This window comes from Mytilus californianus, unplaced genomic scaffold (assembly GCF_021869535.1).
Source record: "Mytilus californianus isolate M0D057914Y unplaced genomic scaffold, xbMytCali1.0.p SCAF_3, whole genome shotgun sequence".
Lineage (NCBI taxonomy): Eukaryota > Metazoa > Mollusca > Bivalvia > Mytilida > Mytilidae > Mytilus > Mytilus californianus.
In genome coordinates, this window is record NW_026262679.1 from 130,746,184 (window position 1) to 130,774,104 (window position 27,921).

The 27,921-nt window shown below is 33.3% G+C and overlaps 1 protein-coding gene across 3 annotated transcripts; it reads left to right on the forward strand.

Annotated features, from left to right (window-relative positions):
- The first annotated feature begins 2,287 nt into the window (after positions 1 to 2,287).
- On the forward strand, positions 2,288 to 27,827 carry LOC127736243 (DNA cross-link repair 1A protein-like). 3 transcript variants are annotated; one of them, XM_052246835.1, is made up of 11 exons: positions 2,288 to 2,446; positions 8,706 to 8,994; positions 10,300 to 10,410; positions 12,723 to 14,498; positions 15,350 to 15,483; positions 19,966 to 20,084; positions 21,925 to 22,068; positions 22,699 to 22,844; positions 23,610 to 23,764; positions 26,034 to 26,175; positions 27,168 to 27,827. In XM_052246835.1, exons 1-11 carry the CDS (start codon positions 2,396 to 2,398, stop codon positions 27,368 to 27,370), a joined length of 3,270 nt encoding a protein of 1,089 aa, XP_052102795.1. In that variant the 5' UTR covers positions 2,288 to 2,395; the 3' UTR covers positions 27,371 to 27,827. The 3 variants fall into 3 exon arrangements, with proteins under 3 accessions (XP_052102795.1, XP_052102798.1, XP_052102796.1); XM_052246838.1 differs by having other exon boundaries at positions 14,037 to 14,498; XM_052246836.1 differs by lacking the exon at positions 2,288 to 2,446 and adding an exon at positions 9,260 to 9,342 and having other exon boundaries at positions 8,979 to 9,083.
- Positions 27,828 to 27,921: the final 94 nt, after the last annotated feature.

Sequence of the window (27,921 nt, forward strand, 5' to 3'; positions counted from 1 at the left end):
ACTACGAATATCCTTACGGAACAGCTAATGTTGAAATCCATGAAAAGTTGTACCAGGCAATTTCAACCAATGTTGATCTCACAGTGGCACATTTGGCGTGTACCACCGGGTTCTATTGCTGCACTTCAACGTTGCTGACAACGGCAACACAGATGTTGTGCCACCGGAGATGGATCTGGTCCATCTGTATGCAAGGTTCTCAAAATAAAGTTGGAAGATGTCCAAATTTTGCACAAGGTACCAAATAATGGATCAGTTCCATCTGTATGGGCTAGAAGTGTTCCTAACTTCAAGCTTAGCGTTCCGAATGACTCTATTGGTTTCTGCCATGGCTTACAAAAGTAAAAAAGTCGGACTTCCATAAACTCTCTAAATACTAAATATTTAGCAAGAGATTACAATCTAGACAAATTAGCAACAACTAATAAAACATACTAATTCCTACTAATACTAGTTAACGGCCTACACTTTAAACCACACCAGCCATAATTATAGTAATACTAGTTAACGGCCTACACTTTAAACCACACCAGCCATAATTATAGTAATACTAGTTAACGGCCTACACTTTAAACCACACCAGCCATAATTATAGTAATACTAGTTAACGGCCTACACTTTAAACCACACCAGCCATAATTATAGTAATAGAGCTGAGAAATTATAACAAGATGATATGCACGGCACCCCTCAATTGGAAATAGAAAAACCAAACAGCCTAACTGTGGTGTGTGACATCTCTATTGAAATAAACCTAGAGTAAAACTATAAATACAACACAATGTAAAAACAAACATTAAACATCATTCTTTAATAAGTCGTCTATCACGGGATTTAATAATTCGACGAGACTAGTGCATCATGTGCTATGTTTATTATGCATTATACTGATAGGAAATCAAACGAAACATTTGCACATTTATAACCCTACTGAGTTCTTAAGGGAATGAAAGATAACGGCTCATTTTGTCAAAAACATGATAACACGCTCGTTGGTCATTTATCTGCGCTACCACCATGGGGTTAATTAACAGATACTTGTTTATTTTGCGGCATCGCAGTATTAACAATTGAGGTCAATTTCCTATCACTATAATTGGTCTATTTTATTAGCGAATCGTTAAATTTGTAAGACTCGTCCAATTAATGCCAATGTGACAATGGCTCCAACCCGTTCCTTCGGTGCGAAGCTATAGATGGAACGGCGGACCAGTTTAGGCTCTATTCTTCACGATATTAATACATGATAAATCCTTCGTACCCCATAATTAAAGCAGCACCATATTCAATTACAGACCAGACTAGTGAATCAAAAAGTTTTGTAAATGCGGAGTAATGAAAACCTCCATTTGCTTTACACTTGGATATTAACAACCCTAATATATACACATCTAAATCTGAAAAATTATCAGGATAAGATTTATGAGCTAGAATCTTAAAACGCTGACCAAATTTAGAAATTGTTTCGTTTTCCTTCAAACTAAAAACTCTTATGTGAAATTTAGAATATGTCAGCCTCTCCTTAGGATTGAACATCTGAATGAGAACATTTTTCAAGCAGTCATAATCATACAACTGTGGTCTTTGTAGGAAACGTTAAACAATTAAAGCTTAGCATCACCTCTCCAAATCATTATCAACTGACATACCATCTCAAAGTAATTTCACTGATTCCAAATACTAATATATAAATTTCAAAGCTTCCAAATTTTGGTCAGTTATATTTAAAAAAAAAAATCAAAACAAGATAAATGAATTTCTGAATATTAATAAATATTTTTTTATGAATAATTATAATTACCAAAGTCGAATAAATGTGACTTATTTGTAATGATTTAACACAGGCACAAGTGCCTGTGTGATTTAACATTATACGAAATATTTTTCAGTAAAAGTTAAATGACAACAAATCCAATCCGCTACACTAGCAATGATTGATTGATTGTTTGGTGTTAAACGCCACTTTCAGACTTTCGTGTTATTTCGTGACAGTCAGTTTTTATTGGTAGAGGAAGCCGGAGTGCCCGGAGAGAACCACCACCTTCGGTAGGAAGCCTAACAATCCTAGTCAATTAAGATTGGAGTCGAGCTCACCTGTCGCGTGCGGGATTCCCGCGAACTCACAACAACACTAGCAATGAATCTACTATATTAAGCTAAACTGGAATCCGCTGCTTGTATTTAAAGTAGTAGTAGTCAGCAAATAATATTACACCTGAACATTGTTGTATAAAATAAGGGTTAGAAACTATTGAGTCGGGTCGCAGTAATTATTTTTGCATGTCCTTTTGGGTCGGAAGTAAACAAACTCGCGGGAATATGCAATCGACAGCAAAAATATCATGCCAGAAAATAGAAAAAAATAGGTGATATGGAATATACTTCAAGATGAATTATGGATGAGGAAGATTTTGAATACATACCTTTAATGAAAAAGAAGAAAAAGGTTAAAAAATATACTGTTTATTAACCCGAACTAGATTTGCTTTATTTATTTCGTCTGCTTTCTTCTTCTTCTTATGGTATCCAGTTATCCATCAGATTTTTGATGATTACTAACTGTTGCGCATGCGTAGGATAATAATAAATAAATATTTACAAAAGAATAGTGCCAAAAATAAACAAATACTAACATGACATGTGGTTAAAACTATATACATAACTACTAGGTTTACTGTTCTATATTGTAGAGAACAGTAGGTGTCAACTGTCATGACTGTTCTCTAAAAATATTTAGAGTGGGAGAAAGTACTACCTTTGGAGGTAGTACATTCCATTGTGTAATAGTAAACGGAAAAAATGAATATTTGTAGCAGTCTTTAAATGTAAGTAGGTGTCTGTAAGTTTGTGGATGAATTTGTCGGGTTCTATTGTCTGTTGGTATGAGTAATTCTGATGGTACAGTGACAATATGGTGAACAATTTTATAGAACATTATAAGTCTAGTTTTAAGTCTGCGTTATTGTAAGGTAGGCCAATTTAGAGTATTGAGCATGTCTGTAACGCTACTGGTGTTGTGATAACGATTACAGGCATACCTAGCAGCCCGACGTTGAACCATCTCAAGTTTATTGCATTGTTCAGCAGTAGGAGGGTTTCAAACCGAACAAGCATATTCTAGTTTTGGTCGGACAAGTGCTAGGTACGCCTGAGACTTAATGTTTGTGATGGATGTTTTTAGATTTCTTTTTAGAAAGCCTAGGCTTTTATTAGCATTACCAATGATGTTGTTTGTATGCTGGGTCCATTTTAAGTCGGATTGCAGTGTTATACCAAGATATTTAGCGGAGGAGACAGATTCTAGGGTATGGCTGTGAAGGATGTAGTCGTGTTTAATTGTATTTTTCTTGTTTGAGGCAGTGAGAACTGTACATTTGTCAGGATGGAAAGCCATCAGCCAGTCTTCTTCCCACTTTGCAGCAGCATCAAGATCTTCCTGAAGGCTATCACAATCTTTTTTAGATTTGATGCTTTTGTAAATGATGCTGTCGTCTGCGAACAGTCTGAGTTTACTGGATTTCAAATATTCTGGTAGGTCGTTTATATATACCAGGAATAGAACGGGACCCAGAACTGTTCCCTGTGGGACACCAGAAGTAACTGGAGCAACATCTGATGACTCTCCATCCAGGACAACTGTTTGTGTGCGGTTGGATAAAAAGGCAGAGATCCAGTTAAGTGTTTCATTTTGTATACCATAGAAATGTAGTTTATATAAGAGTCTTTGATGTGGGACTTTGTCAAAGGCTTTGGCAAAGTCCATAATTATAAGGTCTGTTTGGGTGCTATTGTCTGAATTTGAAGCTAGTTCTTGTATGAAAGATAGAAGTTGTGTTTCACATGATCTAGAGTGTCTGAAGCCGTGCTGGAGGTCGTATAATAGGTTGTTTTTTTCTAAGTGGTTAATTAAGTGTTTTGTTATGACGTGTTCCATTAGTTTGCAACTGATTGCATGTGCTTATAATCTTTACTTGTTTGTGCTTTGCTTTTATATATGAACATTTTGCTTAATGCTATATAGCTGTCTTACTTTGCATGTCTAATAATATGTATGTCCTATATGTCTTCTTCTACTTCTACTTCTACCATTTTGCAGCCACCGTCAATAAACTGATTATTTTGCCACTTTTGGATGCGCATGTAAATATTTTAGATAAAAATATGTGAAAATTGTTGTGCTATACATTCTATATGCAGTGAGGTTAATCCTGGACGGTGGTCCAAATTGTCTCATGTAGATCAGTCTTGAAACTTTCAAGTCTACCTGCACTGGTGGAGGTGAGTGACAGTGCGTTCCAGTCCCTTATTGTTCTTGGATAGAACGATTCTTTCCTCACTTCTGTTCTACATGTTGGTAATGTGAAACCATTGCTGTTTAAGTTACGGGATATTTTGTGTGGCCATGCAATTTGTACTCTCTAACAATAGGTTTGCGTTTTCTTGTAATTGTTAGTACATTGCATTTATCAGGATGAAAGGCCATGCATTTTCCATTTTGTTTCCCAGATTGCAAGTTTGTTGAGGTCTTCTTGTAGGTTCACACTGTCTGCGTCTGATGCAATGGTCAGATAAACTATGGTGTCATCTGCAAAGAGTCTAACCCTTGAGCGAATACCTTCTGGCATGTCGTTTATGTAGAAGAGGAACAAACTGGGTCCAAGTACAGAGCCTTGTGGGACGCCTGATTCTACATTGATTGTGTCAGATTTTTCCCCTTCTACAACTACCACTTGTTTCCTGTCAGAAAGGAAATTTTGTATCCATTTGTTGGTTTTACCTCTGATGCCATAGTGATCCAGTTTGTGTATTAGTAAACTGTGACTTACTTTATCGAAGGCCTTTGAAAAATCCATAATTAGGCAGTCTGTTTGTTTCCCTGCATCCATGTTTATGGTGATGTCATTTATGAAGTCTATCAGTTGTGTTTCGCAGGATAGGCCTCTCCTGAATCCATGTTGTAATGGGTAAAGTATATCATGTTTGTCAGCATGGGTCATTATGTGGCTTGTTACAATGTGCTCCATGATTTTACAGCAATAAGTGAGACTGGACGGTAGTTTATTGCGTCAAACCGTTTTACCTTCTTGAATATTGGACTTACGTTTGCTCTTTTCCAAATATCTGGTAAGTCACCTGTTTCATAGGACTGCCTGAAGATAGTTGTTAATATTGGCGCAATATCTGATGAAAGTTCTTTTAGTACCCTTAATGTTATAGAGTCTGGTCCAGCAGCCTTATATGGGTTCAGATTTGATAATAATTTTATTATGCCATTTTCAGTGATGTTTAAGTCCTGTAGTGAAGGGTAAAGTTCATTTGTCATGTTGCAACGGTCTTTAAATTCAGTGTTTGTGAAATTTATTTTATCTGAAAAAGCTGATTGAAACTGCTTATTTAAGATGTTTGCCTTTTCAACTGGGTCTGGATGGAGTAGCCCATTACTCGTAAAGGTGGTATTTGATTTCCATCTGATCTTTTGTGTTTGATGAATGTCCAGAAACGCTTCATACAGTTTGGTTTTTTGTCTTTATTTGGATCTGGTGTTATAATGTCCTCTATGTATTTCCAGTATGCCCGTCTGATTTCTCTCTGCACCAGTCTTTTTAGTTCCTTGTATTTGCTGTTGTCCTTTGGATCAGCTGATTTCTTTTTTTTCTTGTAGTGTTTGTCCTGTTTTCGAATTCTTAATATTGTATGTGTTGTTATTGTTATTAATGTCGGCAAAATGCTCTACAGAGCTTATATGTTTGTAATGTTCATGAAACCCAGACTTAAAATGAATTTTTTTATTCTATTCTATTCTATTCTGTAGGTGTAGGCAGTCAGGGGTACTGCTTACAAAAGTGATTTCAGAATCGCCTTTTAAAGTGATTTCAGCATTTAAAAATTGAAAATTTTCACAAAAATGTACACAGACATTTTAAAATCACTGAAACAAGTAATTTGAGAAGTAAAACTGCAAACACTTCAGTAAGTCTGACAGGGTCTTGGGGACAGTCTGATTATACCCATTTTACTTATTGTGGGTTATTGTCTAATGGACGTAAAACCCTCAACATTATTATCTAGGAATAGATAATAGTCCCAGGAATTTTATACCATAATTTATAGCTCATTTATTTTACTATGTGCACTAAATTATGAAAACAATAATCTTGTCAATAATTTCATAAACACCTATTGACAAATGATTACAAAGTCAAACCAGATTAAACGACAGTACATGTATTTAGTAATCGCAAAGAAAACATTGTTAATGATTAACAAAAGGGTGATGATTATAACTTACTGATAAGGTTAACCATTCTCAAGGGTCACCACAGAGTGCAACAATTTGTTCTTATTTAGAAATATCTTGTCAACCTTTTCTGGCCAGAGTTGGTTTCTCCACTTTGTTTCATAACTAACAGTGTTGCAAATGAAAATATTTGCTCTTACGGTATAGACGTGGTGGAATGACTAAGACAAGCGTAGGAAAGCTGCTCACGTGCATAGCCAACCTCTTTTTGGAGGAATTTTAAATGACAAGTGCAAACATTCAAACATATTTTGAATTTGATTAATCAAAGGTTACTATTTAATTTCCCCAAGAGATGCTCTCAATAAAAATCAATTTTATTAAAAGAAGACAATGACAATCTACTAGGAAACCAATTAGTCGAGTATAATTTTGGTATTAGATCCACAGTATTACCAAGCAATACTCCAAGTACTCATTGACATCCCTACTAGAAATTGATACCTGTTTTGGAGTATACTGATGCACACAAAATGCTTCATATTTAAGTTGTGTTCACAATCATGTTTTTACAACCCTGTAAAACTACAGAAAGATGCATTCAATTCTAATGATTACATTGAAATTGTACAACCATAGAATTACAAATTATATCAAGCTTTTTGTTTGTTTTCGTATGCATTGTTTTTTTTTGTATTGCATTGTTGCAAAGTTTATGAAAAGCATGTGCACTTGTGCAATCCTGAATGTTGCATTTTTTTTAGAAACTAAATATGATCTTGAATCGCCTTACGATTGTTTTTACCCAATAAAAAGTACGGATTCTTATCAAACATACATGTACTGTAAATTCAGAAATTATTGCATGCATTTATTAATGCAATTTTTGAAAAAAAGACAAAAATGCAAGATTAAATTATTGTGATTTCAAGGAAATCTCCGTACAGACATATATATCAGATATCAGAATGCAAGTATTTATTATTGTGATTTCAAGGAAATCTCCGTACAGACATACATGTATGTATCAGATATCAGAATGCAAGTATTTATTATTGTGATTTCAAGGAAATCTCCGTACAGACATATGTATCAGATATCAGAATGCGAGTATGTATCATTGTGATTTCAAGGAAATCTCCGTACAGACATATGTATCAGATATCAGAATGCAAGTATTTATTATTGTGATTTCAAGGAAATCTCCGTACAGACATATGTATCAGATATCAGAATGCAAGTATTTATTATTGTGATTTCAAGGAAATCTCCGTGCAGACATATGTATCAGATATCAGAATGCAAGTATTTATTATATTATTGTGATTTCAAGGAAATCTCCATACAGACATATGTATCAGATATCAGAATGCAAGTATTTATTATTGATTTCAAGGAAATCTCCGTACAGACATATGTATCAGATATCAGAATGCAAGTATTTATTATTGTGATTTCAAGGAAATCTCCGTACAGACATATGTATCAGATATCAGAATGCTAGTGTGTATCATTGTGATTTCAAGGAAATCTCCGTACAGACATATGTATCAGATATCAGAATGCAAGTATTTATTATTGTGATTTCAAGGAAATCTCCGTACAGACATATGTATCAGATATCAGAATGCAAGTATTTAATATTGTGATTTCAAGGAAATCTCCGTGCAGACATATGTATCAGATGTCAGAATGCAAGTATTTATTATATTATTGTGATTTCAAGGAAATCTCCATACAGACATATGTATCAGATATCAGAATGCAAGTATTTATTATTGATTTCAAGGAAATCTCCGTACAGACATATGTATCAGATATCAGAATGCAAGTATTTATTATTGTGATTTCAAGGAAATCTCCGTACAGACATATGTATCAGATATCAGAATGCAAGTATTTATTTTTGTGATTTCAAGGTAATCTCCGTACAGACATATGTATCAGATATCAGAATGCTAGTATTTATTATTGTGATTTCAAGGAAATCTCTGTACAGACATATGTATCAGATATCAGAATGCAAGTATTTATTATTGTGATTTCAAGGAAATCTCTGTACAGACATATGTATCAGATATCAGAATGCAAGTATTTATTATTGTGATTTCAAGGAAATCTCCGTACAGACATATGTATCAGATATCAGAATGCTAGTATTTATTATTGTGATGCTCACACAATCACATTTTTTGCATTTATAAAAACCTCGTTATAATTAAATTTCTGAATTTACAGTATTATATTTTTTTGTTAAGGATGTTAAACATGAAGTTGTGGTCACTCACATCAACTTAAAACATACTTAGTACACATGGTCATTGTCAGGTTCACTTTTAAAATTATTTGATGAATTATGATTTTGGCCCTGATTTCCCAGTGCACTGAACTTTGACACATACTGTGAGCTGGGGATGACTTCCTATAGGCACATATTTTTGTTTCTGAACTTTTTCACATTTTTCAGAATTTGGTCACAGAAGACAAAAAGAAAAAGGAAGAAAACACAAAAAAATTATCAAGAAATCAAAAAAGAGACAAGAATAAGGCTCAAAATAAGGTAGAGTCCACTCCTTCAAAATCTCAGGGAACCACTAGACAGAAGAGAAAGACACCGAAGAGCAAAACTCCAAAAAGAGAAAGAAAGAAGTATGATGGATATTGTCCTGCTTGTCAGATGCCATTTTCTGCCTTAGTGATAGAAACTCCTACCTGGCATGCATCAGAATGTATAGATAACTATAAACCTGAATCAGGTATTGATAAACTATATACTTAGTGATAGAAACTCCTACCTGGCATGCATCAGAATGTATAGATAACTATAAACCTGAATCAGGTACTGGTATTGATAAACTATATACTTAGTGATAGAAACTACCACCTGGCATGCATCAGAATGTATAGATAACTATAAACCTGAATCAGGTACTGGTATTGATAAACTATATACTTAGTGATAGAAACTTCTACCTGGCATGCATCAGAATGTATGGATAACTAGCTATAAACCTGAATCAGGTATTGATAAACTATATACTTAGTGATAGAAACTTCTACCTGGCATGCATCAGAATGTATGGATAACTATAAACCTGAATCAGGTACTGGTATTGATAAACTATATACTTAGTGATAGAAACTTCTACCTGGCATGCATCAGAATGTATAGATAACTATAAACCTGAATCAGGTACTGGTATTGATAAACTATATACTTAGTGATAGAAACTTCTACCTGGCATGCATCAGAATGTATGGATAACTAGCTATAAACCTGAATCAGGTATTGATAAACTATATACTTAGTGATAGAAACTTCTACCTGGCATGCATCAGAATGTATAGATAACTATAAACCTGAATCAGGTACTGGTATTGATAAAAACTTTTTACTGTAGATTCATTATTATTCATGGGATACCAATTTTGTGGATTTCTTTGGTAACAAACAGTAAACCATGAATTTAAATGATCAACACCAACAGGTACACATTTTCTATATACATTGTAATTATGCTTGTACAAAATGTATGCTGATGATGGCTAAATCCTGAAATCATATATCTACGAAAGTAAAACTTTTTGTCTATCAAAAAAAATTGGTATCCATGAAAATAAATTAACAGGAGTTAAATCTACATCTTTTGGTCTCATTGGCAATCAAACCACATCTTCTTATATTCATGAATAGAAGCTAAAGATTAAGAAGAGTCATTTTTGGAGAAGTTTATAATTTCTATTTTTAAGATTTATTGTATTACTTGGGGGAGATTAGGGCAATCTTTAAATGTTACAAGCTGCCCTTTACCTATAGTTTTGTTCTTTTCTGTGCAGTTTTGCTACCTATGATGTCACTCAATTTGGCTTATCAGTAGCCGTGTTTTTAGCAGAACATTCAGGTGTACCCCTGTAGTTTTAAGAGCTAATTTCTTTATTCCAGTAAAACAAAAGATAAAGTAGCCAAATGTTTGTAGTCTTATTAAGTTTCTATGGCCCTGTTTATTTCCAGTGTTGAGAAGCAGTAGATGTATACATGTATGCTGTCATTTATATTATAGAATGTTCTGAAGGAGCAGACTGTGATTGTACAATACAAAGCCATTTTTGGAGGTTTAGTCATAAACAGTTGGCCGAATACAGACAAAGAAAAACAAGAGCTGACCAGATAGGTAAAGAAGAATTATTTGTTTACAGAGACGGTCTAGGACATTTATTCATTTTTTTTTAATGAAAAATTAACAGAGCCAGGTTATTTCATTGAATGGGATGATATGAACAGACTGCACAATTATTTCGATAGATATGCAGACTAATAGAGCAAAACTGAACACATATATACAACATACTAGAAAAAATAATCAATTTGCTTATAAAAATATGAGAGCATATATTGACCCAAACTCGAAACGAAAAAAAAAATCACAAGCTTGGAGCAAATGTTATGCACTGTGAATGTAAATATTCTTTACTTATTTGCAAACAGTCTGATACACATAAAATTCATAAATAGCTTCAGAAACATGGAGAGTTGTCTCATTGGCACTCATACCACATCTTCTTATATCTATCAATCTGTCTTTGTTTCATATTGTGACCCGATTCTGTAATATAAGTAGACATGCTTGTAAGTTTGTGAACTTTGTCTTGGAAAGTGGTTTTTATGTGCAACAATATATAGGTCAGGCCTTTTGTATTATTTATTTGAACATTACAGAATAAATTTGAGATCGAATAACAAATAGATATCTTGAAGAAAAAAAATTGGGACTTAATATCTTTGGTATACTCCCTACAACAATTATTCCAATTTCTACATGTGACTTCCAATGGTCAATTGACAAGTCCAGAACTATAACAATGCTCAAAATGTCATTTATGCATCAAAGTATTTTTTTATTCAATTTGCATTCAATGGCATGTGATTAATTTACTCTGTACAAGCCAATATTCAGCAGGTTTTGTTTTATCAAACCATTTTCTGATCTAAATAAATCTGCATACTTAAAGACTTGTTAAAAATGCTTTTTTATTCTTGGCCCTATGAGAAAAAAGAGTGCCACATGACCTAAAAATAGATGATGACTCATTGTTGAGATGTCAATAACAAATTGCGAAAGGGATTTTTCCAAGAATTCAATGAAATTTTAGTAGAGGAATAAAACAGTAGTAATGGAAACAGATGTTTAAACAAATAATATGCAACAACATCCACAACTTATCTCTTTCATGCCAATATTAGTGAAAATGCAATGAAAAATATATGGTTACAGTGGAGTCCCCGGTGTCCGCACAGCCGGTGATATCGCGCATTAGCTGATTTCCTAATATCAACACAGTAACACAATTAAAATCGTTCTAGTTATTGTTTTAACCTTCCGAAGGGATAAAAAAGAATAAAACTGATAAGTTCAAGAGTTAATTAATAACTGCAATCCCGTGATTTACAATATTTGGCCAATTTCCATTAAAAATTTCATCATCAGATAAAATTTGTTTTATTTCAGAAAAATTTATATCAAACGGAAATTATTTTTGCTGTGCATCCTTGGCATTGTGTTTGGTTCAAATTCAGCTATATTTCGTAGTGTCAAATCTTTCCTGTATTCAAAATAAGCTATTTTTGGAAAGCATGCGCGAAATCACCGAACATCGGAGGAACCCTCAGAACAGGGGTTTCCCTAATTTTGGACACACATTACACAAAATCTTGAGGGTGAAACCATACAAACAGAAGATTTTATGAAATAAAAGTATGTTATGAATGTGATCACACACTATTATTCAACTATTGATTTTATCAGTTGAATGAAGTGAAGTCATAAGTCTTAGGTGCGCGGATCCACCGGACTGCACCGTAAGTCTTTTATAAAGTAGCACATTGCCGATGATAAATACTTGTGCATGACGTTAGGAGTAGTAAAGTGGACATCCCAAATGTCACAATCTTTGAAGCATAAGGAACTTGCAATCATGGATGCTACACTAAAGCATGTGGAAACTAACTAAAGTCTCTACTCAGCACAATGAACAAACTCTATGTCAATGTTGTGGAAAATGAACCCATTATGCTACAAAATTTGTGAAGTGTTGTTATATTGCTTTCTTTTCTGTCAATTGATATCTGATATCTGTCATATACTTACTTCCTGTTAATTCCTAAATGACCGACATTTTGAATCTCAATATTATTGAATGATTGGAGGAAAAAAAACAACGACTTCATTTCAAGTCACATGATCAGTTGAAATGTTTGTGCACTTTTCAGAACTGTCAGACAATTTATTTCCGTTTTAGATACTTAGAATTACAAGTGTGGAATTGCTTAGCACTACAACATTGTACAACACATGCATTCTTGTTTTGTTTTTACCCATTATAACTGCTATATATGTTTCTTCTTTAAATGAAGCATGTAACACATGTAACACATGTAACACATGTACACATGTACACATTTAATCTCAGTTACTTTCTATTACAGAAAAACAAAAGAAAGGCAAAACTAGACTTAACTTTAAAGGAAGTCAAACTTGTTCAGAAACACATTTTGAATTGTCTGAAAGTGCAAAGAGCAGTAGCTTATCTATTGAAAATAGATCTACCTCATCACAAATTGTCACAAACAATACCTCTAGTAACTCACAAGTAGTCATTAATATATGTAGTCCATCTAAACCTCGGTCATCACATGACGACACTGAGGATACTGTTGCAGTCACAAACAATACCTCAAGTCACTCCCCAGAAGTCATGAATATATGTAGTCCATCTAAATCTAAGTCTTCACAAGATGTCACAAACAATACCTCTAATAACTCCCAAGCAGTCATAAACAAATGTAGTCCATCTAATTCCAAGTCATCACAAGATGTTTTAGAAGATGATGGCGAAGTGAAAAGTCCAAGAGATTTAACAAGTTATCTTGAAGAGGCATTCAAAGAGGCAACATATTGTTCTCAGAAAAGTGAAAATGATTTGATAACCTGTGATGAACCGCTAGAATCGTTAGAACAATGTGAACATGATATGATAACCTGTGATGAACGGCTAGAATCGTTGGAACAATGTGAACATGATATGCCAACAAGTGGAAGTCAGCATGTGAAATCTGAAAAAGAAAAACAAATTGGTGTCGATTCTGGAGATGAAGATTCTCATCTCAGCCAACAACTCTTTGAAGACGATGAAAATGAAATAGTGCAAAGTGGAAAATCTGTATCTGATATTGATGCCAGTGAAGACAGTAATTCTCAGTCAAAGTCTTTTTTTGCCAATTACAGGAGAAGGATGGAAAGTGTAGAAAACACCAATTCTAATGACTCAGAAAAATCACAAAAGTTTTGGAAACAAAGCTGTAAAAAAGAGTATAAGATTGTGAATAGTAAGTTGACATGTCAAAATTCTGAAAAACTAAAATTTGAGGGAAACGAATTTGCTGATAAGCACCCAAGTGATGTAGAATTCAGTAATAATGAAATGACAAGTAAGCTTTCTACTGATACAGATCTTTGTAGTAATGAGCAGAAAGACAAACATTTAGATGATTTAGTCGTACTAGATACAGACGACACTGATAGTGATGTGCAATATATTTCAACCTGTGATATTAAAAAATCTGATAGTGTTCCTTCCTCTCAGGGATCAATAAATTCTGCTACAATGACTCGGACAAAAAGTGGAAAAAAGTCTAAAGTTGTTAATGTAATCATGGTAATGGGATCAAATAAAAAATCTAAATTATTAAAACAACAATCTGATATAAAAAATCAGCCATCTTTGTTATCGTTCTTTTCAGGATCAAGGACAAACAAAGGGTCGAAAGATAAGACAAATACAAACACCAGCAATAATAATATTCCAAATAGTTCTAACAATTCTTTGAGTATTAAGAGTAAATTAAATGGAGCTATTCCTAGTCAGCTGTCCAGTACAGAATCATGTGACAATGTTGTTAGAGAGAAGAATTTAAACGAAGTTTTAATGAATTCTATGAAAAAGTCAGCATCAGAACCTTGTATAGACTTGGGCGCTACCTCAAAAGATTTTAAATCAGCATTAGTGAAAAATGCAACTGATATTTTAATGAGTTCAGTTAATAGCAAACATGTCAAAGAAAAAGAGTCACTTCCGAGGACCAGAAAAATTATAACTAAAGATGACAAAGAGCTACAAAATGTACTTGGTATTGAGAATAGTGGTAAAGGAAACCAGTCAACAAAACCAGTTAGAAATTGTCCATTTTACAAAAAAATACCAGGTTTGACATTAACATTAATTGGAATTTACTGACATTTAATAGCATTATACTATATACATGATATAAGTCAGTTACATGGAAATTTTCTATTATCAGGTTTCATGCATCTAACATGTTTAATGGAAATATAACTACCCTGTTTATTTTTCAATTGGGTGCATGCACTGAGGGGAATCCAGTCTATTTAAGCTTCTGTTTTATTTGAAGTTAAAATGGTTTCTACTGGGGTTAAACTTGTTCTCATGCTCAATATAATTGTGTCATTTATCATGAACATAACTGTAAAAAAAGATGTGGTATGATTCATAAAGAGACAACACTCCACCAGAGACCAAATGAGGTTAACAATTTATTTTTCAATTAAGAAAAAGGATTCATACATATGTATTTTTATTAGAAAAATATGAAAAAAAGATATCTTGGATATAAAAAATTGAATAAAATAATAAGAATTATTATTTTGAAAAGGTTAACTATACTGCTATATGTGCTATGATTGCTATCACTTCAATTAAAATCATCTAAACTAAGTTAATAACATCTCTTAACATTGAGACCACTCTGTGTATATTACTGCTGCCATCATTTAAAATAAATTGCATGATGCAGTGTTTTATTTATTAAACTTATAATAAATGTTATACAGTCGTTACATTTATGAACATGATTCAGTTTCAAATTGTTGATAAAGGATTTTTGTTATTCCAATATCCAAGGACTTTTGTTATTCCAATATCCAAAGACTGTTGTTTTTTCCAATATCCAAGGACTTTTGTTATTCCAATATCCAAGGATTAACATTTTATGTTTAACATGTATGAACATATAAATTGATTTATTTTATTTCATAGAAACAGGATTCACAGTAGATGCCTTCTGTTATGGCAATGTCCCAGGATGCAAAGCTTATTTCCTGTCACATTTTCACTATGACCATTACAGAGGACTTACCAAAAAATTTTCCAGTCCAATTTACTGTAGCAAGGTATTTATTGATTTATGTCTGAATAACAATATATAGTCAGGGTTTCAGCTAGGATTTTGAGGGCTTTAGTCACTTTTGCGCAATATGAAAATCAACCTTGTTTTGGGTAACAGCAAGGGATCAAGGACGTATATTACTAGCTATGCATATACCTAAGTCCTTCAATGACTAGGATCTTTGAAGGCCTTAGGCATGGTACAAATGTTTTGCAGTTACTGCATGATTTGACTGATGTAATGCTTAAATATGAAGATAAGACCATGGATCTGGAAATCTAGTTCACAATTTCACTTCAGTTATTTTCAGGGGACATTCCTGATCAACAAAAGTTGGGTGCCTCTTTTTTAAAACCACAGTATAGCTGAACTTGTAACGACTTTTTCACTGCATAATCATTATTCTTGTTAATACATTTAAATCGATATTTGGAATTCATTTCTTTAAAGTTGGAAACAAGGATTTGTAACAATCCTTATTGGAACGATTCTAATGACTAAATTGTAAATTAATCGAGAAAAGATCATGTTAACTTTCGATTTTTAAACGAAATGAAACGGGAAGTGACAAGTGGATAATAAATTCAGAATGAATCCGGATTCATCTACGGATTAGTTCGTGTTTAACAAAAGGCAGGAAATTATCATTTTTTAAAATAAGGTTGCTTAGTAAGAAATATATTTGTCTCTCTCGTTTAATTTGATACTAAATGATTTCGTATTTTAAGTTTTAGTGTCTATAAATTTATATGAATACTTTCACGCATGCGCAGTACATAGTAAAGGAAGCACCTGTTTGACTCGTGAAAATATTTCTGAACGTTTTGAATAAAGTTCCATCTTTTTAATCGAAATTGTCGAAAGGTTTTGATGAAAAGTTATATCAAACATGACGAAAATATGTTCATTTTACGAAACTACGACAAACGAACTGCAAAATGTGATCGTTGGGAATTAAAATGCGAACTGTCCGGGGGAAAACAATTTTGTTCAAATGACGAAACTTTGATAAACGAACTGCAAATTGTGATCGTTTGACAAATATTGAAATTGAAATGCCTACTGACTGATTTTACTAGGATAAATAATTATGATGGTCAATTACGAGGTTTATTAATAATTAACGGATTATTGACCCATCTGATGGCGATCAGCGGATTACCTGTAATCACAACTTTTAACACCTGTTGTAAACTTTAATTAGCTGAGGGTCATAAACTTGTCAGAAACATGAAGACAGGTAGAATTATAGTATTTTCATGCAAAAATATTTTACACTTTCCTAATTTAGTGACGAAATTGATTTGAAATACTTTCGTCATTTTGAAAACTGTTTCGTAAATAACGAAAATGACGAGCGCTAGCAAAATCACTGATATAGTTTAATTTCTGAATGAATTTTGGTTTCGATTAAGGACGTCCGTCTTATTCATTTGTGGAATTAAATACTAGAAATTAGTTGAAATCTGTCAAATGTCTTTTTTTGTGCTAATTTATCTGTTTAGAAATAAACCTTAATATTGCTCAACCCTCATAAGACACAAATAGAGAGCTGTGATTTTTGTCTCGCCTGTTGCAGTATGCAAATGATTTTGGTATAATTATCCGGTGGTGGCGGCGTAAACTATTTGAATAAAGCTTTACATTAGAGGAGGTAGAAGACCTGGATGCTTCATATCTTGTATGCAGATACCTTATGTTACAAAGTTTCCGTCTGTCATATGTCTATTGTCCTTGATCTCATTTTCATGGTTAAGCGACTGCTTGAAAACAAATTATAGTTTTTTTGTCATATGAGTTTCTCACTTATTATGAGTAATAGGATATCTATATTTGGTATATGGGTTCATCTACATGTCTGCCAGACGGGGTTCACCTGACCTCAACCTCATTTCACATATCAGTGATCAAGGTTAAAGTTACATGATTAGGTCCGTTTCTCACATTGAATGATTGTAATGGATACATGTCAGTCTTGCAGGTGTCATCTGACCTTGACCTCATTTTCATGGTTCATTGGTTAATGTTAAATTTTTATACGACCGCAAAAATTAAAAATTTTTTGGTCGTATATTGGTATGACGTTGGCGTCGTCGTCGTCGTCGTCCGGCGTCGTCCGAAAACACATTGGTTTTCGCACTCTAACTTCATGAAATTTTACCATAAGGTTCAATACCACGAAAGGAAGGTTTGGATTGATTTTGGGGGTTATGGTACCAACAGTTAAGGAATTAGGGGCCAAAAAGGGGCCAAAAATAAGCATTTTTGTAACTTCCAGACAATAACTTGTGTGTAAGTGTATGGATCTCTCTGACATTGTACCACAAGGTTTAATATCACAAAGGGAAGGCTGTAATTGATTTTGGGGGTAATTGCCTCAAAATTTTAGGAATTAGGGGCCAAAGAAGGGGCAAAAACCAAGCATTTTTCTAGTTTCATGACAATAACTTGTGTGTAAGTGTTTGGATATTTCTGAAATTGTACTACAAGGTTCCATATCACAAAGGGAAAGCTGGAATTGAGTTTGGGGGTAATTGCCCGAAACGTTTAGGAATTGGGGGCCAAAAAGGGGCCAAAAACAAGCATTTTTCTAGTTTCCAGACAATAACTTGTGTTCAAGTGTATGGATCTCTCTGAAATTGTACTGCAAGGTACCATACCACAAAGGGAAGGCTGGGATTGAGTTTGGGGGTGATGAATCATAAGGGGGTTCAAAAAATTTGGGGGGGGGGGGGGATTTTTTTTCTTTCTTTTTTTTTCTTTTAAAATTTTCCATTTTAAGTTGGTTATTTCTGATTTATATTTAAAAGCAAATAATAATGATATGGTAGGAGATACACACCAAACAGGATGTGTAAATTATTATATAATAAGTATTGTGCAATAGCTAGAAATTTTCAATTGCACAGTATTGCACAATAGCAAGAAATCTTCAATTGCACAGTATTGCGCAATAGCAAGAAATCTTCAATTGCACAGTATTGCGCAATAGCAAGAAATATCCAATAGCACAATATTGCGCAATAGGAAGAAATTGTCAATTGTACAGTATTGCGCAATAGCAAGAAATATTTAATTGCACAGTATTGTGCAAAAGAAGATACTTCGTATAAATTGCTTATTTCTTGATCAATTTCAATGGGGTTTTATTCTTGAATTCTTGGGGTTCTTTAATATGCTGAATCTAACCGTGTATTAAGTTTTTGGATTTTGGGCCCCGTTTTTAAATTGGTCCACATTGAGGTCCAAAGGGTCCAAAATTTAACTTTGTTTGATTTCATCAAAAATTGAATTATTGGGGTTCTTTGATATGCCGAATCTAACCGTGTATTTAGATTCTTAATTTTTGGTTCCCTTTTCAAATTGGTCTACATTAAGGTCCAAAGGGTCAAAAATTAAACTTAGTTTGATTTTAACAAAAATTGAATTTTTAGGGTTCTTTGATATGCTGAATCTAAACATGTATTTAGATTTTTGATTATGGGCCTAGTTTTCAAGTTGGTCCAAATCGGGGTCCAAAATTAAACTTTGTTTGATTTCAACAAAAATTGAATATATGGGGTTCTTTGATATTCTGAATCTAACCATGTATTTTGATTTTTGATTTTTGGGCCCCGTTATCAACTTTGTCCACATTGAGGTCAAAAGGGTCCAAAATTAAACTTTGTTTGATTTCATCAAAAATTGAATTCTTGGGGTTCTTTGATATGCTGAATCTAACCATGTATTTAGATTTTGGATATTGGACCATAATAGGTGAATGTCCAATTTAAAATTTTTAATTTCTTAGACCACATTCATTCTGTGTCAGAAACCTATGCTGTGTCAAATATTTAATCACAATCCAAATTCAGAGCTGTATCAAGCTTGAATGTTGTGTCCATACTTGCCCCAACTGTTCAGGGTTCGACCTCTGCGGTCGTATCAAGCTGCTCCCTGCGGAGCATTTTATTGTGTTTTGGTCTGTTTTTCAAGTACTATAAGCAATAGGACAGGTATATTTGGTTCATGGAATGATTGTAAGGTTTGAATGTGTGTCTGGCAGGTATCATCTGACCTTTTTGTTTACCACTTTGCCAAAAAGAAATTAAAATTGCCAAAATGTAGAAAGTTTATTTAAATTTAATTTTTAATGATGGCTTTTTAACATTGTAATATGATAAATGAATATCTTTATGCCCCCGCCTTAGGCAATTGGGGCATTAAGTGTTAACCTTGACCGTCCCCCAGTCCGTCCCATTTTCATTCCACACACTAACAAGTTTTCCTCATCAAAATTTTATGAAACTCATACACAATGCTAAGACCCACAACACACACCCTTTTAACTTGGAAAATTGCAAAGCTTGAGTGGGGATATTCGTGTCCTCAGACACATTCTTCTTTTATTTTATTTATTTTTAAGAATAAATGGCTTTCATGTTTTAACATATATTTTATATTCCACGTGTAGTAATACACTGAGATAATGTTTTGTACATTGTAGGTGACTGGTAACCTCATCAAATCAAGGATCGGAATCAATCCAGATATAGTCCATGATTTACCAATGAATACACCATGCACTGTGGAAGGAACTGAGGTCTTACTCCTAGAAGCTAACCAGTAGGTCTCAAATATTACTATAATCCAAAGTAGTTAGGGCCCTGTAGATTAGTCAGTGGAAGGTACTGAGGTCTTACTCCTAGAGGCTAACCAGTAGGTCTCAAATATTACTATAATCCAAGGTAGTTAGGGCCCTGTAGATTAATCGGTGGAAGGCACTGAGGTCTTACACCTAGCTAACCAGTAGGTCTCAAATGATATGTAAACCAACTTACTGATAGTTTGGGCCCTGTAGATTAATAGGTGGAAGGCACTGAGGTCTTACTCCTAGACGATAACCAGTAGGTCTCAAATGTTATGGAAGACAACTTACTGATATTTAGGTCCCTGTATATTAATAGGTGGAAGGCACTGAGGTCTTACTCCTAGACGATAACCAGTAGGTCTCAAATGTTATGGAAAACAACTTACTGATATTTAGGTCCCTGTATATTAATAGGTTGAAGGCCTATAGTAATCAGTTTGTGTGTTAGTTCATCACAAATTATTTCTGCTCTCTAATTTAAAATCCCTTTGAGTTAATAGATTAAACTTGGCATGATTATGCACCACTACTAGAACATGTAGAAGGTGTGTCTAGAACAAGGAAGAAAAATGTACACTGAAAGTCAAGGCCAAACACTTAGTTCAACTTAGCCACACCTGTGCATATTTACAAATATTATTTCAGCTCTGTAACTTTAAAACCCCTCAGAGTTCAGGTGTCTATTCACCACTACTAGAATGTGTGTCACATACACAAAAGATAACCTTACATTGAAAGTTTTGTACTAAATAATGTCTACTCTAACTTTAAAACCCCTTTGAGTTCAGCAATGAAAGTTAGTTTAACTTCAACACCCCTCTGTAGTTAATGTCAAGGTGCTGAAGTAAACATCTTTATGTTACAATTTTCATTTTATGTAAGGGCTGTTCCAGAAAAAATGTATGGGGGGAGGGGGTGTTGGAAGGCAGGTTTTTGTCAGCACCTGACACCCAGACAATTGTAATTCAGAATCCCCCATACAATTGTAATTGAGAATCACCAGACAATTGTAATTCAGAATCACCCAGACAATTGTAATTGAGAATCACCCATACAATTGTAATTCAGAATCACCCATACAATTGTAATTCAGAATCACCCATACAATTGTAATTCAGAATCACCCAGGCAATTGTAATTGAGAATCACCCAGACAATTGTAATTGAGAATCACCTAGATAATTGTAATTGAGAATCAACCAGACAATTGTAATTGAGAATCATAGTGCATTATTGTGTGAAAAGTTCATCTGATTACCAATCACCCATGTATTGTTAATATAAAGTGCCTTCTAACCCCCCCCCCCCCCCCCCCCCCCCCCCCCCCCATACATTTTTTTCTGGAAAAGCCCTAATACATATATATATACATACGTCTCTGTTCAATCCATTCGCACTTTGTCAAGACTACTAGAATTAGTTTACAGATTGATATATGGTTTGAACACTTACTGTGAATTTTTTGTTTTTGTTGTTATTTGTTGTTTGGTTGCATATTATCTACTATGCTATATGAGAAATGATAAAATGGAAAAATAGGAAAGATTTTTTAAACACCTGAAAATCTAAAAATGTTTATTAAAAGTCACAAATATGTTCAAAATTCTACTACCAAACAGGAAATCTGAATAAAATGAAAGTTGAATTGTTGTAGTTATGTCATTACTTATGGAATTTATATTTTGACACAAAATTTCTTCACAAAATTCTAATTTCATTGTTAAATCAGAAAATTGCTCAGATGAGATGTTATAGCAAATAATGTAATAAATTTAAAACGGTAATTGAATAATACTAGCAATTTTTGCATTTCAGTTGTCCAGGATCTGTCTTGTTTCTATTTAAGACACAACAAGGAAGGTTAATCCTACATACTGGAGATTTCAGAGCTGATCCATCAATGGAAGAAATGAAATGTCTTCAGAACGTACGAATACATCAGTTATATTTAGATACTACGTAGGTGTAATTAATGAATGCATAGTTTCTTAACCTTTCACATTGATCATGATCACAAAAAAATGGTATTCAACACCAACTCGTTAATTATTGTTAGTTAGCTGTTCAAGATTTGCGGTATATCCATAAATTTCTAAATGAACTGATATTTACTTGTAAAAAAATCAACAATTAAGTAAACTCTAAAAATATGCAAAATAGTCCCAATTAGAGGCCATCCTAGATACTCTTAGTCTAGAGGCCATCCTAGATACTCTTAGTCTAGAGGCCATCCTAGATAATCTTAGTCTAGAGGCCATCCTAGATACTCTTAGTCTAGAGGCCATCCTAGATACTCTTAGTCTAGAGGCCATCCTAGATACTCTTAGTCTAGAGGCCATCCTAGATACTCTTAGTCTAGAGGTCATCCTAGATACTCTTAGTCTAGAGGCCATCCTAGATACTCTTACTCTAGTCTGTTGGTGTTAACACTATCATGACTATATAGGTTTCAACCAATTTTCATAATGGAAAAGAGTAATTAGGGTAAAAAAAATAAATACACTGGTTACACATTAAATACTGATATTAACTTTGAGAAAAAACTATCTGAAAAAATATTTGTCATCTTGCCTGATTCATCTTTTCCAGATATTGTGATCCGAAGTATGCATTTCCACCCCAGAAACTTGTGATTGAGTTTGGAGTTTCCTTAGTGGATAAAATAATGACAGAGAAACCTAAAACCTTGGTAGTATGTGGATCCTATACAATTGGGAAAGAGAGGATATTTACAGGTTTATATTTCAGTTGAACAAAATCATCTTTTTGTTAAGGAAAACTTCCATATGCATGATTTGTAAGGATGGAGATATAACAGCATTTGTAAAATTCTCAAATTTTAAAATATAGTCATAACTAGGTTTTACCAATTTTATAGTTTACTCTAAATTTTTGCATGTTGGATACAACAAAACTTTGTAATACCAAAATATGAATTATCCATCTTTTCACAATATTGAAAATGAATTGTTTTTTTTTTTTTTTTTTCTTGATAAGATACATGTAGAAATCATTGGATTAAAGTAAGGGTGACAGTTGATTTGAGATTACTTGGTTAATTTGATTTAATGATCAAGTGTAAAAAAACACCAAACATAATTGTCTATGGTATCTGGCATTGTAATTGGGAAATGTCTTTGTAGACTATAAAATGATTTATTTTTATGGAGTTTAAATTTTGTGATAACTAGAGCCATACCTGTTTGAAATTTTTAATTTCAGGTCTTTCTTGTTCTTGATTCTTATCTTTCGTAAATATCATAATTATGGGATTTATTCGTAATCCAGTTTCTCAAAACAATCCTTTGGGAAATTTCCAACTTTAAATAAACAGTAACTGTATATGATTGTATCTAGGGATCAAATTAAAACCTTCCTTATTTCTTGCAAGTCCGTGTAGATACAGCTTGTTCTTTTTTGCTATCTAAATTTTGGAAATTAATCACTCTCTTGAAACTATCCATACACCATGATGAAACCTTTATTTCAATATTTTTCAGCAATTGCAAGAAGATTTGACTGTAAGATATGTGTTCAGAGAGACAAGTACAAAGTCCTGGAGTGTTTAGAGGATCCTGATCTTTCAGCCAGATTGACTTTAGATGCCAATGAAACATTTCTCCATGTTTTACCAATGGGAAAACTTAATCTACAAGTATGTTATGGAAACAATACTTATGTATATTATTTTAATTTTGTAAAAACCAATTTTTGTCTCGCCTTGACGAAGTCAAAAATCGAGACATAGGTATGCTGTTTCCGGCTTTGGCGGCGACGGTGACGGCGTCAACAATGTATTAGTTTGTGATTAGGTCTAGTTCATGGTGAACCACTAGTGGTAGGTCAATGATATTTGGTATGCAGTTATATTAGCATTGGCACATCTCATGACCTTGAAGATTATTTGGCCCTGCCCACCTCAGTCAAGGTCTATTGACTTTGAAACTTTTCATAGTTAACATGTATTAGTTTGTGATTAGGTCAATTTATGGGGAACCACTAGTGGTAGGTCAATGATATTTGGTATGCAGTTGAATAAGCATTGGCACATCTCATTACCATGGAGATTATTTGGCCCCGCCCCCTCAGTCAAGGTCTATTGACTTTGAAACTTTTCATAGTTTACATGTATTAGTTTGTGATTAGGTCAATTTATGGGGAACCACTAGTGGTAGGTCAATGATATTTGGTATGCAGTTGTATAAGCATTGGCATATCTCATTTCCATGGAGATTATTTGACTTTGAAAATTTTGCTAAGTTAACATGTATTAGTTTGTGATTAGGTCAGTTCAAGGGGAACCATTAGTGGTAGGCCAATGTTAATTGGTGTTCAGTTGTATAAGCATTAGCACATCTCATTTCCATGGAGAATATTTGGCCCCGCCCCCTCAGTCATGGTCTATTTACTTTGAAACTTTTGCTTAGTTTACATGTATTAGTTTGTGATTAGATCAGTTTAAGATGAACTGTTGTTAAGTCAATGATATTTGGTATGCATATTTATTGGCATTTGCAAGTATCGTTTCCATGGAGATTATATAGACCCACCCCTGATCATGGTTCATTGACTTTTAAACTTTTACATAGTTTACAAGTTAATGTTTGTGTTTAGGTTTGTTTAAAGGGAACGACTTATAATAAGTCAATGGTATTTGGTTTGCAGTTGTATTAGCATTGGCACATCTCATTCCATGGAGATTGTTTAGCCATGTACCTTCAGTCATGGTTCATCGACTTTGAATATTTGCATAACTTTCATGTTAAAGTATTGCTATTTTAGTTTCAACATTTGCATTATCAAAATTACAAAAAAGGCGAGACATATCTCTGTGATAACAGTTTATTATAGTTAGAAAAGAAACTGCTGTTGCCAGAACGGTAAAGTTGATATTTTCCTTATTTTGATTTTGTGCTATGAGATTGTCAGTTTTATAAGAGTCTGACTATCCCTTTGCTATCTTCAGCCTCTCATTTGCTCTTTTTTAAGGCGACTTAGACAGTATGTTATTTTCCAAAGATTTAATTGTTGTTTTGCACTAATTTACACAGTGACCACTTTTGAGACTGAAAAGAATAGATCTCTGTTTGCTTGCATTATAAAAATATAAAGAAAAAACCAACCTGCAATATTAAGCATCCTTAACAAAATAATTTTCTGTTGAACATACAAGATCATGATTTAAAAATCCTATTCCTTTTTTTTCTTTTTTTTTTTAATTTAAAAAAGATTTTAACTGTGAATTCCTCACATAAAGACTAAAAATATTCATAAGGCAATCAATATTGGTTTTGAAGGAGTAAAGAAGCAAAAAAAAAACCTTCTCCCGGAGTAATATACAAGGGTAAGCCCTAGTATTTGTTTCAAGACCATTGGCAAAATTTTGTGTGTATGTATAGTATCAAGTTAATCTACTTATTATTGATTATTACAATTTTTCATAATTTGTCTAAAACAAAGCTGTTGTGACTGTTGAAAGATACTTTTTTATGATGTAAGTGACTTTTTTTATTGTGGATACAAACTTTACATTTTAGTGTTAAAGTTTGAAAAAGAACAGTTTTTGTCATATACTAATTCTCACTGTATAACATATTGTAAACTAAATGATCATAAAAACAAAATCCACCATAAGTTGCACATCAATCTTTCATTTTGAACATTTGGTTCGTCTCCATGATTAATTGATGACAATATAGCATGGACTATTTCTCCTTCAGCAATCGTATTTATTTGTTAACTGTAGGTATATAGACCAGAATTAATACTGGGTAAGAACCGCGCTAGTTAGATGATCCATACGGTTTGTTGAAGTAATTGCTTTATTCATGGTTAAAGTCCAATTGGTGAGTGGAGCATTCCTTTAAGTGAAATAAAGTTTTAAAATATTTGATTGGTTTATGAATTTTCTCCCTTTTTTTCAGGGCTTACATGAACATAGATCTAAGTTAAGAACAGATTATAATAATGTGGTAGCCATAGAACCAACAGGATGGACTTACAATGATAAAATGGTATCATTAGATCAAATCAAACCTAAAGGAAATAAAGAAATTAAGATATATGGTATGTCAGTACACATGTGCACATTTTTCTAACATTTATTTGTTTATTAATCGTACAATGTACATGTATATAATTCTGCCATAGAGAATAACAAAGGCATTTTTAATATTTTCATAAAACAGATGAACAGGGGCCACATGATGGTGACTTAGGTTATATATCATGGTCTTTAAACATAAACATGTTAAATGTTCAGCTCTAATCTCAGATTCAAAATAACCAACAATTATATATAACTTATCAGGATATAAGGATGCATTTATGACAGCTTCTTACAGAAATTAGTTCATTGACCTTTATGTTTATCCTTTGTCAAAACACTTCTTGTAGGGAAATTATGGTGAAAGGTAGAACTTTGAAGATTTTTATCTCCAAAGTAGGAGAGTAAGACTTCTTTTCAGGAGTGTGGTTAAAGAGGGAGATTTCCTAAGATTTTTAAAGTTCCAACTGATATATTTATTTGAAACCTACATGCATGCTGTATAAAAAAAAGTTATTTATTTATTAGGGCCCTGCCGAATGGCGGGTCGCCCTATAGTGATCAGTCCGTCTGTCCGTCCATAACAAATTGTGATGCTCCATATCTAGAGAACCGTTATAATTTCATACTTTATATTTGACATGTATATTAACCAACACCAGAGGGTGTGTCATAATGTATGTACAACTTCCTAGGTCAAAAACTTTGGATTCAGTTGACAACCCCATGTCCTATGGTAAAGATCGTGTCCGCTCTATATCTTGAGAACCGTTATGATTTCAAAGTTTATACTTGACATGTATATTTACCAACACCAGAGGGTGTGTCATAATGTATGTACAACTTACTAGGACAAAGGTCAAGGTCAAAAACTCTGGTCTCAGTTGACAACCCCATGTCCTATGGTAAAGATACAAATTTTTTACCACAGGTTATTCATAGCTGGGCCCACAGAGATGGCTCCCATCTCAATGATGTCTAGTTATTTATGTATATATATATATATTTTTAGGTTTACCATACAGTGAACATAGCAGCTATCTAGAATTAAAAAGATTTATACAGTATATCAGACCTGATCAAATATTGCCAACTGTAAACAATGGTAATCCAGCTACTCGTAGGAAGATGGAATCGATATTTGAATCATGGATGACGGAAGACAAGGCAGAAAATAAACCAAAGCAGACGAAGATTGGAGCTTGGGCAAAGTAACACTTATTGAAGGATAATACAAAATAAAAAGTTGATATAAAGGATGTTGAAGAAAACTTGTCTGCAGGACAATGAAAGACAGAAATAAAACCATGTAGACGACAATGTAAGAATGGACAAAGTAAAATTTATATAGCACAAGATAGAAACAAAGTCAAAGAGAACATGACATCTTAAGAATAGCAAAGTAACATTCCTGCAAGACAAAACAAAAAATGGTCCTAAGCAGAGAACAGTTGGTGCTTTACAAAATAAGTTTTGTGGAAAATCCAGAAAATTATTGCCATTGTTAATTGTAACATGGAGTAGTGACCAATAAGGGGGGATACTACCTTCAATGCCAATTTAATGAAAAATGCTGTCATTTGTCTACTCTTTTATTTAAATATATAACTGCATGTATTTGTTTTCTATGAATTATATATTTTTTGTTATAAATATACATTTTACAAAAGTGTTCATGTTTTTTGTCAGCCATATAAGATTTGTTAATGTGAGTCCATGCCAAATTGATATTCTGGTTTGGCATTAATAATTACTTTTTCAGCTTA